Below are 19,632 nucleotides of genomic sequence, written 5' to 3'. Positions count from 1 at the left end.
ACAGAGATGCAGAAAAAATTTAAATAATAAAAATAAAAGAATTCATGCAATATATGTATGATATAAATAAATAAATAAATATATATATACACATATATATATATATATATATATATATATATATGATTTTCGTTCAAATGAATTAAATTGAAATCGAATCGATTTTCACTGAAATTTTTAATTCAATTTGAAATTTAATTTAAATACATGTTTCTTATGTGCATTACATTTTTAATTGATAATTTTCTATAAATTTCTTTAATGTTGTTAAATATTATTCAAGACAACTGAATATAAATCATTTATGTTATCGCTACCATTTTTTAAATTAAGCAATATTGAAGCTGATAATTCACTGATATCCCTATTAATTTTCTTCATGTGTGATAAATATGCTGTTATAATATTGAAGTGAATAATTAAAATACTTCAATAAGCATTCATAATATTATTTGACTTTTATTGCTTAACATAGTATTATGTTTTTTTTTTTGTTTTATATTTTTATTATTTATAGAATATTTCGCTTTGTATTTGATCCTTTGAGATTTGATATTATATTAGAAGTTATAATTTTAAGTTTTTTAGTTGGACAAATGAAAATACATACAGAAAAAATTAATTCTTAACATTTCTCAGGAATGAAACCGATAAAAATAATGCTTTATGTACTTAAGGGAGCGCACAAAATTATATTAAAGCTAATTTTTTTATTTACATAAAACATTACCGTTTGTATTGAATGTATATTATTTGATCTATATATGTAATATCTATATCTATAAACACTGCAAAATCAACTTCTTTTAGTAATTCAATTCAAAATTGACATCACGTTAAAGCAATTACAAGCATATTATGCGCGTTTACTGCATGCAGACATAAAAGTAATTGTGTAATTGCGACTTAGAAAGGAATTATTCAATTTGTATTTCATGAATACTTGTACATTATTTGTATTCCACATTATTAATATGTTGCAATGTGTATACGTATTGGTCATACATAAAGGTATTCCAGTGTTGAATCAAAACTAAGAACTTGTCTGTAAAAAGTTTTAAGACCACCTTATTAACCGGAACATAATTTGAAGTCAAATGCGTTTCCTTATAAAACAAGCGTTATCATCCAGGCTTCATTTAAAATATAATGGTAAATCTTGTGTAAATACAAAAAAAGTATAGCACGAAAATTCCACTTTCCTATTAGGAAAGCAACGACAATACAAAAAATACGAAAAAAAGCAACCAAAAGAAAAAAACGAGCAAAAAAACATTGCAATCGAATTAACTGACATTCAAAAAAAAAAAAAAAAAAAAAAATCGGAGTATATTCACAACAAATAACAACAATGATAATGAAAAAAGTATTACAGCATTGCAACACCAACAACATCATCATCATCATCAACAACAACAATAACAACAGCAGCAACAACGACAACAACAACAATAGCAACAAACAGCTCTAGCAAAACAAAATGGAAACATATATATATTCTATATATAGTTATACATAATTCAAATATATATTTAATTTGTAAAATTAGTTAACGCCAATTTGCATTCTGTTAATTTATATATGTACAAAGATATATACTGTTTATTTACTGGCATTTTAGCAGAGTCGTAGTCGTAAACCTGCCTCTGTTTTACTCGGACTGTCGTGGACATTTATTTGTTCGATGTTGTTCCGGTGGATGTGTTGCGTGGGTTAGTTTATTTACAAATTAACATAGGTTGGCGGTGCCTGAGGTGAAAGCTGTTGAGTACTTGAGGAAGTGCCATTCGCACCACCAGCACCAGCACCAGCACCACCACCTTGACCACCTGAACCACCGGCTGACCCATTTATAGATGTCACGGTTCCATTATTTCCATTGCTATTAGACATCATTTGCAGGTGTGTGTGGGAGGACGACGTCGACGAGGATGATGAACTCGATGACGAGTTGGGCAGCATAACTGTTGTCGCACCTACCATGGCCGGCGTCAGCATGCCGACACTTATGCTATTCACGCCTGGCCCACTACTGACAAGGCCGACGCCCACGCTGCTGTTGATCCCCAACCCGACGTTGGGACTGATTTATATATGTATATAAGTGATCCAAGCAATTTGAATATTGGAAAAGAACGATAATTGTATTTCGTAAAATATTTTTTTAAACACGATTCAAAATTCCAAAATCTCTATCTTTAGATATATATACATATATAGTTGTGTGATTTGTGTATGTGTGTTTGTGTGCGTTTGAAAATTGTTTAGTAATGCCACAAACGAAAATTCAAAAATTAAAGCTATTACATTCCACTCGACCACTGGGGATAGACCTGCAAAACAGGGGAGATTTTCTTTATTGAGCCCAAGAACTTCTTTTGTAGGCTTTTCTGATTTAAAATAGTTTATCAGAAACAATAGACCCAATTGCTGAATAACTAACGCCCTTTGTCAACAGAGGCGCGTCGCCCAAGCGATCAGGCTGCTATGCTTAAAGCGAAATTTTGAGTAGAATTCAGAATAGTTCAAACTGATTTCAATCAAAAGAAATAATGAAGAAAAAAACTATTTGATTTACATTTTTCTAAACAAACTATAATATTTTTTCAACATAAAATGAGAACTCTGCTTGGAATGCTTTCGGCACATGATATCAAATTCATCAAATTTCGAGTGTGCGTGACGTATACGAATTGAACTTATGCCGACCACTATATATAGTAGCCAGCAAAAATGAGTTAATGTTTCACAACATTTACTTTTATTACGCATACAAACTAACCATACAAGTAAATCATATTATTGATTGTTTATTTTATTATTTGAATGAAGTTTTTCAGCAGCATTCGTAATTCTCAGGGAATAAGGGTTCATCTTTGATTTCTTCCAAAGATATATATCTTTCTGTAGTTATTTCCCTCTCAATAATAAATTTTATGACATCCAAAATCAATTGAGAGATACACATTTTCAATTGAATTGGAATGCGCTATGAAACCAAATTTGTAACAATCAGTTTTAATAGCCTTTAAAGACATCCATTTAAAAATTGTATTTCGATTAAAAATAACAAAACCAATAGAATAGTCTAAAAGAAGAAACCTCTAGGACCATAGCCTTTGAAAGTATTCAAACTTAAAGGATGCGCTATTATAATTGTATTGTATTTTCTCATTGTTCTCGTTCTTTGTTGTTTTATGTATTGCAAGTAAAAATAATGTAAAAAAATAATAAACAAACAAAAATGAATTTTCGAACTTGCATAAGCTTCAAATTAAAAAAAAAAAGGCAAGGTAATTAATTGTACTAATAATAATAATTTCTGATAAGTCGTTTGTAATATGTATATTTATATTAATATAAAGTAAAAGAGTAGATAGCAGTGCTAGTATCTAAAATGTGACGTCCTTGGAAATCGATCGGACGGACATGCTAAGGAAATCGATTTCTCACCTTAAACAAATTTACTTTTCATAATAATACTCTTTTGAAAATGGAAAATGATAATAGTCGAACTATCTGCTTGACTTGATTTTTTTTTTAGCCCTTTACATAGCCGTAGTTTGGTTGACAAAATGGTTAATGTTATCCAAAAACCTCAGAAATCAATTATGATAATGTACCTCTTTCATCTTGCTTATATATATTATACAATGTGTATTTCTTGTACATATTTTTATATTTTGGATACCGCCCCAAATTTCATCAAATTATTATTTGAAGGTCAGATACAAAAAATATAGCTAGTCGAGAATGAGTTGATTTTGTCAAAAAATAAAACAAATGGATAGAATATGTAAATTCCGTGCTGAAAGTATGTTTAAATTACAGAAACTGCCGAATTAATATGCAAATTGATTGGCCAATCAGCACACGCAGGTGGACGTGTATGCACATACAACCAATTCCAGCATGCAAGCGCTTTCTAAACGAATGTGTGTACATGGAACTCGGTGCGTAGACTGAAGAGTTTTCTTGTATCTTTCTTTTTTATCCTTTTTCGTTGTAGACTTGTACTGGCGGTGTTACCGAAATAAATATATACTTTGTTTAAATATACGCACACGTAAATGTGAAATAGGAGCTGCTTGGCAAGTGGCCAACTGACGTTTTTTTTTTAACATATCCTGTGTTATCAACGGATTTCAAAACATTTGAAACAAATACGTATTGTATATTGGTTTTTTCATCTGTATATTTAGTGAAAAGTAAAGCTTTGAACTTAAATTTGAAATTTAAAGTCGGTATCCAGAATTGTATAAAAATATAGCAAAACAAAATCATATAAACAGCACATATATACAATACATACAGAAATACGAACATTGCATCGCTGCCACACCCCCTTCTCCTAATCAAATTAAGGGAAACAACATATCAAATTACTCTGCAAACTAAGTAAGTATATCACAGTATCACAGTATATACATATCTGTAATATAATAATTCTTAGCATGTCTATTTGTATATCTCTTAGAATATCTCCTTCTGCCTCTCTCCTTCGTTTTTCGTTTTTAACGATTTTCTGATTCCGCAAACTGTCTCAGGTAAGTGCTGATGGACTGAAGGATCTGCCTATTTCTAGTTGGTCAATTTCTAAATGGATAAATAAAAATATCTTTAGCATCTGAGCCAGGTGCAGGCAGGTCAAAGTAGAGCAATAATTTGCATGCAAATACATTTCATATAATTTCGATCATCTTTATTTTACTTTAAGGTCGATATTAGTATAACGTACTAACGAGAATCGCAATCCCATACAATAATATGTATGTGTGTTTAGGTGTTTATGCTCGTATGTGAATGTTGAATACCGTGAGATAGCTTATAGTACTAATATGAATAGTGGATGTGGGTATTTTCAATTTGTGACAAATTTTTTTGTTTAGCCGTTAAGCTCCTTACGTACAAGCATATGATATGTACATTTTTTACTTGTCAAGGATTCTACTCTTTTTTTATATATGCATATATATTATATATTTTATATTACTTTTTCGCTCGCTTCTTATTCTTCCCGAAAATGAGAGAGAAAAGGATGTCCATTTTCTCTCTCATTTTCTTTATCTTTCTTCTTTTTTTCTTTCCCTGTCTATCTCTTGTTCTCTTCTCTTCTCTCTCTTCACATTTCACTTAATATGTCTAATTTTATTCCCCCAAAGGCAACGCTATTAATTATATTTTTCGCATGGCATATATGCATATGGGCAATTCTCCAGAAAGGCATGTTCTGCTAACATATTTTTATACCCTGAACCCATGGAAAATGGGAAATCAGATTATATTGGTTTTGTGAAAAGTATGTAACAGGCAGAAGGAATCATCGCAGACCCCATAAAGTATATATATTCTTGATCAGGGCGACGAGCTGAGTCGATATAGCCCTGTCCGTCGGTGTGTCCGTCAGTATGAGTGCGTCGATCTCAGAAGATATAAGAGCTAGAGAGCTGAAATTTGGCATGCATACTCGTGTATACCATAGGCAGTACAAGTTTATCTTACTTTTTCGATACCTCGCCCGATAACTTTTTTATCGAGAATAATCGAAAGGTCGACTTTGTTTTTTCAGACTAATTTGAACACTTTTAGACCTCCAGGCTTCAAATTTGCGTTGTATATAAAGTTAATGTATACAAAGATTTTGTAATTTACAGATTTTGGATACCACGCCCCCTTCGCCACCAATTTGTAAAAAACGCATTTCAAGTACTGGAGGCTTGTGCTTTGGAATGTACACACTATTTAACTATATGATTACGCTTTGAAAGTTTCATTAAGTATGTTTACAAAAGAAATTATTCAACGCAGTCGCTGCTAACTGCGCAGTCAGCAGAGCGCGTGATATACGTGCGTGTGGATGCGTGTGTACGCATGTGTGCATAAAAGGAGTGCAGAATGAGTAGAATATCAGCATGGAGGGTATCTCCCAGTCGAGCACTCTCGATTGTGTCTTTTTACTTGTTTGCTTAACATACGTACGAGACATATACGTCACTAGGGAATTGCCCTTATATATATATATATAAGAGCTAGAGATTACTTGAGGAAATCAAATTCCAGATGATCATCAAATGCCTTTTGATTAATTGATTTATTGAGAACCAGCTATACGAAGCCACATCTCAAATATGCATATACCTATGTACGAATGTATACATAACTCTTAAAATTTTAGATCCACACTGAATTATACATACGTAATCTACGCGAAACTAATATATGAAACATTCTAAAAATATAGCATGCAAATACAGATCCCAATTTTCGAATTTAATATTGTCCTAGAACAATCGCTTTCTAATCAATTCAAATAACAAATATTGATATTCTGAATTCGAATAGGATCCTTACAAAAAGAAATGAGAGAGAGAGAGAGAAAAAAACAATAAGGCTAATTTGGCAGCACTGATTGATTCGTTCCCGTTTTCATGGACGACTAATTGCAATCTTATAAAGAGAGTTGGCGAATCCCTGATTGATAAACGCCATAATGTAATGTGGATTTAGCAAGCTGTCAATTTACAAGATCATCTGTTTTCAACGTACCTGCAGGGCTTGCACCACTGATTCTGCTGATCCAGTCCAAAGCGTGCTCGACACTTTTTCATATTGTTGCCTAGGAAAGAATATATTAAGTTTGTTTTAGCAGAATTTAAGACATTCATATTAAGGTGAGTTCAATTCAGTTGTGCGTGAAGTCAAGTTTTTTAGTTGGAGAGCAAATTTAAGGTAGTTAAAGCATTCAATTAAAGGGAGACATCAGCACTATGATTAATACGAAATAAGCAAAGAATCAAAAAAATGTTTAAGCATAAGCTTCATCGCTATTTATTTAATTTAGAGTTTCGAAACTAAAAGAATCACTAATGATTTTAATTCTACGCAATCAATTTCTATTACAACAAAAAGCTATTCTCTTAATGAAGAATATTATACGATAATAAATGTAAATTAACTTTTAAATGGCTTTATGAAGAATTCCTGATTATTTTTCATTTCACACACAATTCATAGAAACTTCCAAATTTTCAATATATAAGAATATAATACTTGAACTAAACAATAAATAAAGACATCAAGGCATATGTCGTATAATACATGACGCCTCATACCTCTTTAAGAATCTGACTTTGTGATTTATTACAAAAAACAATACATGGGTAGCATTCATATTAGCTTCTCTCCGGCCAGAAAACGCTTCACCAGAACTCCTTTTGCTTGTGCACCCCTTTAAGCTTGAGTTATTTTAAGGTGCGGCTTGTTTCGGTCTTAGCTCTTGTAAAATAAATACAAAAGTGGTTCGGCGGCCAACTGCTCAAAACTCTTACTCAAAAAATTTGTCAAAATACTTATGCCATGCCTTGAATTTACTTTATATTAATAACCTTTTAATTTTTTATTAGTTATATATAAAAGGAGGCAATAAACAATTATTGTTCACAAAGCTAGTTAAAAGTAATACGAAAAAAAATATAAAGGTATATGAGTATAAATATAAATAAATAAATAAATTGTACATACATTTTTAATTATAACTCTTTTGAAATCGACTATAGATTATTAAATTAGTCATTCAAATGAAACACGTTTCTTTTTTCTATATTTATATATCTTTATATTTTTCATATATATATATGAAGAGCCGGGTCCAAATTTAAGGAAAAATAACATGCTCCGATTTTAACAAATTTTTGCTTTTGTGTTAAATATTCTATGGAATATGTAAATATATTTGCAAACTTATGCGTCGATTCTGGTTCGAAATTTTAGGGACGGGAGAAAAGTTGTATCTAGACTCCCGGTTTATAATAGGTTGAAGATACAATTTTAAGCTTATACTTTTATATGGTCAGCTATTTAGCGACCACGAATATAAAGGTAACTGCAGTAGCAGTCGCTACTTACTGCTAACTGCGCAGTAAGTAGCGACTGCGCTTGGGCTACAGTGTGGGTAGTAGTATGAGAATTTATTTCTTAAATAATTTCTCATGTACATATGTATGCAAGCTATTTTTGAGTATCAGAACATAATCTGTGAAGTAAAATTTGGCTATATGAATGATATCTATAAAATTGATAAATGTCAAACGTTTACAAAGAAAATTAATATCTATGGGTAAGCAGACGTACATACATGCATACATACATTTTAATCTACATATACATATACATATTGGATTAGATGATATGAATGATAAGTGTGTGTCGTTGTTAAGCTGAATTATCACAAAGTATAGTTGCCAAGTCCAAATCGTATTTACAAATTCCTACATTGATTTACAAATCCTTTTTTGTTTTCAATTACCAATGTGCTCTGCAGCCAAGATCCAATTGCAACAGATATATATATATATATATCTATATATCTATATATATATATATATATATATATATATATCTATATATCTATATATATATATATATATATATATATATATATATATATATATGTTCTGAGCGATTACGATAAGTCTATTTGTATTTTTGTTTATTTCTTTGAGTTTCACTTTCTTTTTTTTTTTTTTTTTTTATTTTTGGCATATATGAAAAAGTACATTTGTTTTAAGATAAAAATTGTTGTATCTAACCTCCTGCATCGCTGTTAGCATCTTGTTTCCGTTTCCTTTTCTTGCCTCGCGATGCATTCGTTCGCGAGCTCCAATCGGGATACATTTGCATATGCAGTTGACGTTCCCTTCTAGCTAGCTCGTAATATTTCGCCTGCTCCTCACGCCCCAAGGCATGCCACTGAATGAGGTGGGGGCGTGGTATATATATATATATATATACATATATATATATAGTGGGGTGTATTAATTGTTGTTGTGTGCAATCGTGTGCATATAAAAAAAATTATATATATTATATATATATATACATATATATATATATATATACAAAGTTTTTTAAATATTCCAAATTTGTTCATTTTTATATTGTATGCATGCACACAAGTGGACAATCAGATTTGATATTGTTTGGAAATTATTGTTTGTTTAAAATTTTATTGCGATATGCGCAAATGAATAATGATGAAAAATAAAGAGAGATAATATATGCAAAGATATACATTAATCAATTGTTGATTCTAATTTATTGTTTATATGCTATAGTTATTCTTAATATTTATCATTTTTTGCACCCGCCAATGAATCAAATATATATATTTATCTGTACATACGGCGCAAATCTTTCAAAAGCTTATGACGGATCGATCTTGTAGACGGTTTCGGGTGCATGCAATTCTCGCCAATTTGAGTTCACACACGTAAAGACATATATATATATATATATATATATATATATATATATATATATTTTTTTTTTTTTTTTTTTTTTTTTTCATCAGGAATCCTTGGAAATGAAAGCATTAAATAAAATGAAATTTGTTCTTCTTCATCAACGTCTTGTTCAGTTATTTAGATTTTTTCGATTCAGCTTGCCAATTGAATAATTCGATAATTCACAGATAGGTATGTAGTGTTTGTGTCAAGTGTATTATTTTGCCAATTGAATCACAAAGGTAGATTCATAATCCTGCAGACCCGGATATGTGTACAGCCGACTGCGGGTATAAAACATTTTACCTCGCTCTTTTTCTTACTCATTTCCTATCCCTTGTATTTCCCGCTATCTGTTCAACAGTTTTTCGAATACATACAAAATATTGTATACAAAATATTTCATTTATGAACCATATACACATAACAATCCATTATCCGTTATCCATTGTCCATTAACCATTATTCATGATCCTTTAGACAGTATTCATTCTCCATTATCCTTTATTATCGATGTGTACTCAAATATGCTAAGACTTTAAAAAGTTTGACAGTATCTGGACTTTTTCTAATCTTTTGATGATTCTTTTTATACATATGTGTATGTATCATATCATATCATATATCATGTATATATATATATATATCATTTCTGCCTTAAATGTCATCTTAAGCAATAATGCAATCCAAAGGTGGACAATATTCATATATATATATATATAAACAAAGAACAAAAAAAAAAAAAGATTTGGACAAGCATAGCTACGCTCTACCGAAGCTCGGGTCAAATATATATTTACTTTTTATTTGATTTTCCAGTACTTTTGGTTTATAAATAAGGTTTACCATTCTGCTTGAAACATAAACATATCTATTTATATAGCTCTACTCTACGACTCTAACTAAAACTTCTGCTGTACTATTCAAAGATTTTATTTTCAGATCATTTAATTGCTTTCTTATAGTTTTTTTTTTTATGCGCTTTACAATTAGTATTTATTCTACGTATTTACACAAATTACATAAATAAAGTTGAGGTACGTGTGATTATTATTATTATTATTTTTTGTTAGTTCTAGTTTTGGGTTTAGAAGTACGGTTAGTAGCTGATATTAAATGTGTGCTTATTATTATTATTATTTTTTTTTTATATTATATTTGTTTGTGTTTGTGTACGTATGCATGTGTATGTATGTGTATGTGTGGTTTAATGAAATTTTGCAAACACAAAAAGAAGGAGAATTTGAATGCGGTTAGAGTAGAAAGAAAGAAAATATATTTAGTGTTAGAAATTTGACAATTTTGTGCAATACCTCCCGAATCCGAAGTCGATCTGTCTTTTTTACGCTTTTTCTTTTTTGAAACGTAACCGTAGTTATCTCTAGCGCTCCAACCTGGATACAATTCCATATGTAATTGGCGCTCTTGTCGCGCTTTTTCATAATATTTGCTTTGTTCTTCGCGGGAAAGTTCGTGCCACTACAAAAATGTATTCCATTAATGTTAAAATTTAATTTCATGTTCTACTTCTCTTGATATGTATTATTCAATGTATTTAATCTGTGATATTATCTATGGACAGTCAGTTAAGTAAATATATATATCGAAATACATAGTCAATTCTAAACATAATACAGTCAGTCAGTGATTTAGTCAGTGAGTGTACTTATCATTCAACGATAAAATATCCGTAAGGATTTCGCAGTATCCCAAGTATCTATAAATCTAATTATAAACGTCTTTACAATACTCTCAGAAGTCGAATAATACATTCGTGTATTGTTATGTATACAAATGATGATATTTTGAGTATTGTTTATTATTATTATTATTTAGAATTTAGAGTAAACCCCCATAACGCTGCATTTATCTATCAAACTTTGAATTTATTATCATTATAAATAAAAAAAAAAAAAAAAAAAAAAAAGAGAGAGCGAGAGATAGATAGCTTACCCGCCGACCCAATATTTGATTTATCGCCGCTGACTCTTTGAGTGTACATTCGGCGACTACTTTGGCTCGCATTTCCTTCATATATAGCATAAATGCATTTAATGGTTTCTTGATATGTGGTTTTTTTTTATCATTTGAACTATCTTTACAGTCGTTAGCTTGCGAATTTGAGGATCCTTTCGTATCCAAGTTTCTGAAAATAAAAAACGAAACTATTATTTTTAATCAATTAGATAAATAATAGAAATTAGGTTCGGATTTGTAGAGAAAACAATATTAAATATGTATATTTTCTCATTCATGATAACCGGAACCACATAAGAAAACATAATATATAAGCATAATAATAGTTTTAGAGCCATATCATTTTAAAGCGACTAGTTCAGTAACTCTTATACTATAGTCGAACCGATTACTATACCTAAATAAAACGTATGTATGTGCTCTTCTTTTTTTCATTACAACTAAGCCAACCTGTGAACTAATTCAGGTAAGAGTGAGGCAAGACTGCTCGACCAAGGAAATGATATCGCATTTATTTTACGCTTGGACAGCGATGAATACCTATTTCTCAGTATTTGACACAGAGATGTAAGAGGTGTTGGTGTACCCGTATGCCAAAATCTCTGCCTTTTTAAACTAACTAATACTGACTCCTACTTAAAAGCTTTCATTAAAGTGCGGACACTTCACTTCATGAATGATGATGGATATTGGCCATTTAACTTGTTAACAACTTTTGTGATTTCAATGAATTTTCATAAAACCGTAAAAAAACACCCCCTGTGGGTGGACATATATCCGACATAACTTTTTGTTCTTGGGTGGTCAGCCCGAGTAGATATATCATATTTCAGGTCTCTATAATTTTCTAGCAGATTTTGAAAAATCACTATAGACCTATAATTTTTTCATTATTTTTTTATCTTCCCTTAGTGGACGGATCGGGAAAAAATTAACACTTTATGTATCGAGATATACACGAGTATGTGTTCCAAATTTCCAGTCTTTAGCTTTAATAACGCCGAAAACTGCGTTAATACGGACAGACAAGACGGACATTGCACAAAACCAATATACTCATTTCACTTTCGTGAATGAGTATACAACATTTTCAAAATATTTATGAAAGAAATTTACATTTTGTTTAGCCTGTTTCCAATGCTTAAATCGTAGGGCGCATCAGACATAGGCATAGTGGATAACCCATCACAGTTTTCATTTAGCACACCTTCCGATGAAGCTCCAACTGGACCAGTCCCCGCTCCAATTATACCTCCATTCCGAGATCCAGCTCCAGCTCCAGCAGCCGAAGTAAGAGCGTCAAACTGTGCCTTAAACATATCGCTTAGGGCTCTTTCCTGCATAGCTGTAACAGCTGCAACAGCTGCTGCTGGCGAATGCCTATCCTGAAGGGCTGCTGCTGCTATTGCTGCCGCCGATGACCCCGGAGGTAAAGATGTGGCGGATGATGCAACAGATGAAGCCATTGATGGGGAACTGACTTGATACGCGTTACCATTCAACTCTTTGCTTGACTGATAGTCCAACTGACTGGTAGGAGTTGCAATGCGGCGTGCATAGCGTGACTTGCGCCGATGATGGTATTTGGCACTATTGCTACTGCTACTAGTAGTAGCCGGTGCCAGAGTGGCACTCGAGCACTTGAGTGGAAGTGGTCCTCCAGTGACTGTTGAACAGCTGCTATTACTGCTGGTCGGCGGCGTGGCTGGTGTGGGTGGGAATTGTATGTCGGCCAAATAGGCTGGATCGCTGCCGCAGCTTGACATTGACTCTCGAATGAGCGAGCCGCGCTGGCTAATGGGCGTTAGATTTAAGACGGAGGTATTCGAAAGAGAAGCAGTTGAAGTTGCAGGAGTAGACGCAGGCGCAGCATCAATTCGGGCATTCATTTTGGCCTGCACTGTTGACAGCGAGGTATACTCTAACAGTATTTCGGCTGCATCAACAATATTTGCCTCAGCCGGGTTCGCGTTGTGCTTCGAGTGCCAGATACAAGCAGGTGAGGATGAACAATCTTCATCGAGTTCGTCATCGTCGTCGCTGTTGCTGCTTTCGGCACTCTCGTATCTGGAATCGGATAGCTTTGTTTGTTGGGTTGTGCCAGCTGCTGCAGTTGCTGCGGATGCGGCTGCTTGCTGTATAATAATATTTTCAATATCTTGTAGCGTACGCCGATTCTCCGACGAAATTGTCTCAGGCTTACTGTTGCAGTTCTCCTGCTTGTGGATGCTCTCTACATCGGCTTTGCTATTTGACGCTGTATCACACTCAGCTGATAACGCAATCGCAGCCAAAGCCATCACATTGTGCGTTGGCGACTGGCTGCTGTTTATCGTTTTGCTATCCGGGTGCAGGCCCAAGCGCTGCAGACTGCGTAGATAGTAGAGCTCGGCACTGCTCCACTGATGATAGAGCTTACGCACTTGACTCAGCATGCCATCGATCTTCATTCGATTGCTCTCTAACTCGCGCTGCACGGTTAGCTCAAGTGACACGGCAGACGCGCTGGTTGCTGTGTTGTTGTTGTCCTCATCAATAGCGGTCTGTGCCGTCGATGATGGTGGCATGAGACTTAGCTGAAATTGACTGCAAAGTAATGTCAGCTGCTCTAGTCCCTTCTTGACATCGAACAACACATTCTTCTGTTCTCGAAAAAAATAAACCGTTGAATCGCTTGCGCTGTTTCGTGATGACCTTCGCTTGCCTGACTTACATTTGCTGCCCCGTTGCTCAACGACTCCATTTCGATTATTGTTATTGTTGTCATGCGATATTGCCGTTGACAATGGCAATGGCAATGGCGTTGCTAATGGGATAGCTTTTGGCTCCGATTTCGTTAAACCCGAATATTCAAAAATTTTTAGCCTACGCTCTCGCTGGAGCTCCTGATGAACATCCAAGGACAAATGAGGCTGTTGCAAAAATTGTGCATATAGTAATTGTGTTGCTAGCAATTGTTGTTGTTGTTGTTGTTGTTGTTGTTGTTGTTGTTGTTGTTGTTGCTGCTGCTGCCTTTGTGTCGATTTATTTCTATTGTATATGCAATGAGCCAATATTAAATCACGATTATTGCAACTGCCCTCTAACTGATCTCGCTCCTCCATTTTGGACCAATGCTGAAGCATATCATGTTGCTGTTGTCTCAACAAAATTTCAGACATCAAATTGTTTGTTGCTGTCGTTGGCAATACAGGGACAGCATTACTTGACGTTGGTGCATTGAAAATATGCTCCACTGATTCAGAGTTGGCTTTCGGCAATAGCTCGCCATGCGGCTGAGTTGACGTTGTTGACGTTGATGTTGAAGATGATGATGACGATGACGATGTTGTTGAAGATGATTGTGAGATCGAATCGTTTATCATATTGCCAATCGGCATGGAAAACTCCTTTGGCTCCTTATTTTCATCGGGCACTGCGTTGCCATTAAATTGCACTGCTTGCCTATACGTGTTGCTAGTTATCTCTTTAGTCGGAGATAATCCGCCTCTGGAATCCTTCATCGTATACAAGGTAACAAAGACTCAAACAGTGCGTCTTCGAGTTTCTCACTATTTATTACTTTCACTCATTTTCAGCCCTCGTCCACTCTCGTTATTCGCACGGCCGATATTAACAACTCCGGCATTTAGATTCGCATACTTGTTTTATTGAATTCTTATTTTTTGGGCTTCGTTCAAATTCGAGCTCGATTTCTGTTTATATATGGCCTTATTTAAAATTTAACTTGGATTCTAATGGCACTCAGAAAATGCGTTGCGCATATATTTTAAATGATAGCTCCCCTATTCTCTCGACATCTATCATCATTAAGTTTTTAATTATTATTTTCGTATCTTATTCTGGTACTTATTTCTCTACAAAAGCGGATAACTGCTCACTTTTCCATACATGTGTGAGCATTTATGGAAATTCGAACAATGATTGTATTTTTATGATTTTATTTTTTGTTCTTGACCTACACCAGACTCAAAATTTACTCCTCTAACTCTTTCAGGGAGAGAAACTAAAGGACAAGTATTCATAGCAATAATATGTTACTCTCACGTGGATGTTTTGCTCTCGAAAAGCTCTCTCCTGAGCATACAAACATTTATAGCTTTTGATGCATTAGTAACAAACGAAAAACGAGCATATTCATTCTGCAACATAACTGGGTGTATGGGTGTCTGGGTAATCAAACACAATTCCATCATTTAAATGACGCTGCCCAGAATGAGCATCTAGCTGCTCGTATACAGAGTATTGCACAGTGTTTAACACCCAGCCGCTAGTGAAGCAAGCTGAGCAAGCGGACAAGCGCACTAAACGAAACTATCTACAACCCTATTGCCTGCCTGTTGCGGATTTTTGACTAGACCAACTTGCATATAATTTATATATATACATATATATATATAAGTATATATAAATAAATATAAATATACATATATATATATATATATATATATATATATATATATATATATATATATATATATATATATATATGTATATATATGCATATATCTGTGTATGTTCATAAAAAAGAAATAGTTTAAATTACAATTGAAATTTTCTAATCGGTTCTCAAATTTTACTATTTTGATACCATTACAATAAAAAGCTCTAGCTATCTCTCTCGTATCCCTCTTTTTACTGACTTGTAGATATGTATGTATGTATTACTGGGTTGATTTATGGCCATCGCCTTAAGCATATATATATAATTCGTAATTGAATGTAGATACATTTTCCGTTATAAGAGACGCACTTAAAATTCACTCATGATTCCTTTGACTGAATTGGAAATTTAATTCTCACTAGCAAAATACAAAATGTAGGAGTTTAGTAATTTTTTAATATTTTTTCCCCCTTTTTTTTTTTGTTTCGTTTTTGGCACACTGGACACTGGACATATTTGATATGGTGACACGGATGTGTTCCTTTTATAGTAATGTGTTCCTTTTATAGTGAAGTGTTCCAAGAGTTTGAGTCTTTAATTTTTGCAGATTTCTTTTTTTTTTAACTAAATTGTCTGGCCAACAATTTTTGACGAATTACTTCCGACCTTCGGTGTCTTTTAAGCTAAAATTTGCAATTGTATTCGACTATTCGCCTCTCTCTGACTTTGTGAGACAGAGAGAGAGCCTGGTGTGCGGCAATTCACAAAATATTTGCGCGGTGAGAAAGAAGAGAGAAAGGCTCTCTAGCCCTCTCTCTTCTCTTGAACAATGTTTTGAAATGCTTTAACTGAAATAGAGCTTCAGTATAAACTGAGCGGCTGTAATTATTAAAGAAGACGCGATTTTACTGTTTATTATATTAATAATGGAAATTTACATTTGAAAGAATTAATTTATTAATCGAAGTTATGAACATTGTTATTTAATAGATTCTTTTATTTTAAAATTATACTTTTAACTCAACTATGAATTGGTTACAACTTCTTGCATAAGTATTTCCCAACCACTTTTGAAATTGTCATAATTAATAAATAATTTATTATATATATATCGATTTACACGATATATAAATTGTTTCAATCATTGAAGGATCGCCTAGTTTATGTATATAACGCAAAAGCGATAAATAGTAAAAAAAAAAAATAATAATGAATAAGTTATCTTTTATTTTATTTTTATATATTTAACACTGCTTTTATTCGCCAAGCGAGTATTTAAAGTAGTATTGAACGAATTTAAATCAGCGTTAGCTCAGATACGCGATAGTTCTGAGCTATTTACCATCGTTTGGGGTCGTGCTTGCTGTTCGCTTCTGTGAACAGTTGTGCAGCTGTTTATTGAGAAAGAAACACAGTGGTGCCATCTGTTGGCGAAAAACGTTTTCTGATTCGATAGGAATTACCATTATTTCCTTGCAAACAAACGGGAAAGATACAAATTTCCCAATAATATAACATTTTTATTATTATCAAATTATTTTTGAATCCAAGCAATTGAATCAATACAAAAATTAACTAATAATATGAAAATATAGTCTCATAAAGGAGCACTTCACAGAGAGGGAGAAAATTGTAATTGCAATCGACAGTGGCCTAAATCACACATCGAATTTTAAATAAAATTGGATCTAAGGCAATTGTTGAACCACTTCGGTTCATTCCTTCATTCTTTCTCTTCTTTTTTATTTTATTTTTTAATTTTTGAAGACGGCAGTGGAGGGCAAAGCCCCTTAGGGGTTGCTTAGTAATGCGCAAACGCGAGCATTGGAGTGGGCCAATAGGAAAGTTTTCATTTCTGTAGTGTATGCATGTGTATGTGATTCTGCGTCCCTGTGTGCGTGCGTGCGTGTGTGTGTATGTATGTTCAAGTGGATTGTGTGTAAATTAAATATGGCGTCCATTAAGTGCCCACCCAATAAGCGAGAATTATAGAAGCTTAATGATCATGTGTAACTCTCAATAGAAGATTATAATATATGAACAAAACCCGTTTTAAAGACATTTTACATATGTATATATTAAAGAAAGAAAAAAAAATAGCAATAAATATTCGTAGCAATATATGACCAAAACTCCGTAATAAATAATTACACTTTCAAACACAAGAATCTGATATTCATTTGATACTTTATACTCTATAGGTATATTTAAAATTATTTTTAAACATCCAACATAATCATATGTAAAGATATTGTGAAAAGAAAAGCACCATCTGGCGGCCTTATATCTTTTGACAGAGATGCCAGATCGCTTATTAACATACCGCGTTGGAAGCTTTATTCTAAACAGATTTTTACCATGATTCATTTCTTATTGATTGGGATGGTAAACAAGCTAAATCGCCGTATTTACGCCAATGATAACCACTTTCGTGATGCCAATTATTGTTCGAAGGCCAATTTCAGTTTCCTCAAAGGCCTATCTTAATAAGCCAAAGACCACAGAAGAGTTCAAGAACAACATTCGTGAGAAAATAGCCGCTATTCCAGCCAAAATGTCTGTTAAAACTATGGAAAATGCTGAAAAACTTGCACAATACGCCGTTAATTCTCAAGGCGGGTATTTGAGAGATATCCTTTTCAAAAAGTGATGTTAACAAATCTACTTCAACCAATTAAAATTATTATTATCGTCAACATAGACAAAAATGTGTTATTTTTGATTTTAAAGAGAAGAAAATGGGTCAGTCGCATATAGACAACCCTGTATATTATATATTAATACATATGTATGTATAATTTACCTCGAATATCGATTGTTCGTTGTGGAATCCTGCACGCCGCAATCCTGCTTTGTCGTGGATGCCCCAATCGCTGGATGGGAATTCAATACGTGATGTGATGTGGCATGAACCGAAGGCAACAGACTCGGAGAGAACCGAAATGGAAAATCGCTGAAAGTGTCCAAAAATTTATAAATTCGCTCTGAACTGTAATTTATATTTCGAAATTGATTTTCTAATCACCTTGGTAGCGTTGTATTAATTGGAAGCGATGATGGATAGGGTGTTCTAAAACTAGATGCTGAGTATACAGATGGTGTGTGCCTAAAAAAGATAAAACCGAACCAAATTATTAATCATAATTAATACATTTCAAATATGATTAAGATTTGCATTTATTTTTATGCCGCATATTTAATAAAACATGTAGATCACGTGGTGGACGTTTCATTGAAGTGCATTAGTTAATAGCATCGCAGTTATCAAGAATGAACGTAGCCAATTAGATAAGATTAGTGAAATACTAATCATTTTTCCCACTTACCATGAAGCTACTTGAGACATATCGGGACTTAGCATCGGATAAGGATATTGCGTTGCAGCAAAGGGATACAAAGCAGGCCGAGTTAAGCCTAAAAAGAAGATAAATAATAATGGTTAATTTTTAATGATCATATAATAAGACACATGTAGCAATTTTATATATACCAACAATAAATTATTTTTTAAGTGAAGTGTTAAGAAAGGTCTAAGTACAAATTTGTCGACAGTAAAAAGTAGTAATTATTTAGTTTACGACTAAAACTTCGTAGTATATTCAACAACAGACGAATAATTTTTGGCTACTTTCAGGAGGGAATCTGTCAAATTATGGATTTTTATCCACAGAATAATATTGATTCTCTCAATTTGGCACGCCGTCAGCAGCACATATACATATATACATGAATTTTCGTAAAGAAAATCAACAGAAATTTGATCGTCTAACTGTAAAAATGTAGAGGATACGACTTCTTTGGATTTTCCACGCCAATAGTAGGTAGAAATATTATCAATCCTAAGAAAGGAGTTACCGTAACGTAACTGTCAAGTTTATCGCTTAATTTCAATACTAATAGACCTAGAATCTTTAGATTTATTGTCTTTATACATTTTATAATATTTAATACAATATTTTTATACCCTGAACACATTGAAAATGGGAAATC

The 19,632-nt window shown here is 33.1% G+C and overlaps 1 protein-coding gene across 15 annotated transcripts in view; it reads right to left on the bottom strand.

Annotated features, from left to right (window-relative positions):
- Window positions 1-19,632, bottom strand: part of LOC6585830 (protein pangolin, isoforms A/H/I/S) — a 53,512-nt gene that overhangs the window by 4,102 nt on the left and 29,778 nt on the right. The window contains exons 6-12 of one of the 15 annotated variants that reach the window (XM_015160790.3): window positions 18,969-19,056; window positions 18,668-18,748; window positions 18,446-18,595; window positions 11,235-11,427; window positions 8,589-8,748; window positions 6,547-6,616; window positions 1,616-2,083 (exon numbers count right to left, since the gene is read on the bottom strand). In XM_015160790.3, the coding sequence (XP_015016276.1) occupies window positions 1,723-2,083; window positions 6,547-6,616; window positions 8,589-8,748; window positions 11,235-11,427; window positions 18,446-18,595; window positions 18,668-18,748; window positions 18,969-19,056 (1,103 nt within the window). In that variant the 3' untranslated portion in view covers window positions 1,616-1,722. Of the gene's footprint in view, window positions 1-1,610; window positions 2,084-6,546; window positions 6,617-8,588; window positions 8,749-10,350; window positions 10,405-10,594; window positions 10,761-11,234; window positions 11,428-12,374; window positions 15,598-15,901; window positions 16,389-18,445; window positions 18,596-18,667; window positions 18,749-18,968; window positions 19,057-19,632 lie in introns of those variants that run through there. The other 14 variants (XM_015160783.3, XM_002011419.4, XM_044007132.1 and 11 more) reach the window with 14 other exon arrangements.

Source organism: Drosophila mojavensis, unplaced genomic scaffold, assembly GCF_018153725.1.
Source record: "Drosophila mojavensis isolate 15081-1352.22 unplaced genomic scaffold, ASM1815372v1 contig_151, whole genome shotgun sequence".
In the NCBI taxonomy this organism is placed as follows: domain Eukaryota; kingdom Metazoa; phylum Arthropoda; class Insecta; order Diptera; family Drosophilidae; genus Drosophila; species Drosophila mojavensis.
This window is presented reverse-complemented; position numbering and strand designations above follow the sequence as displayed.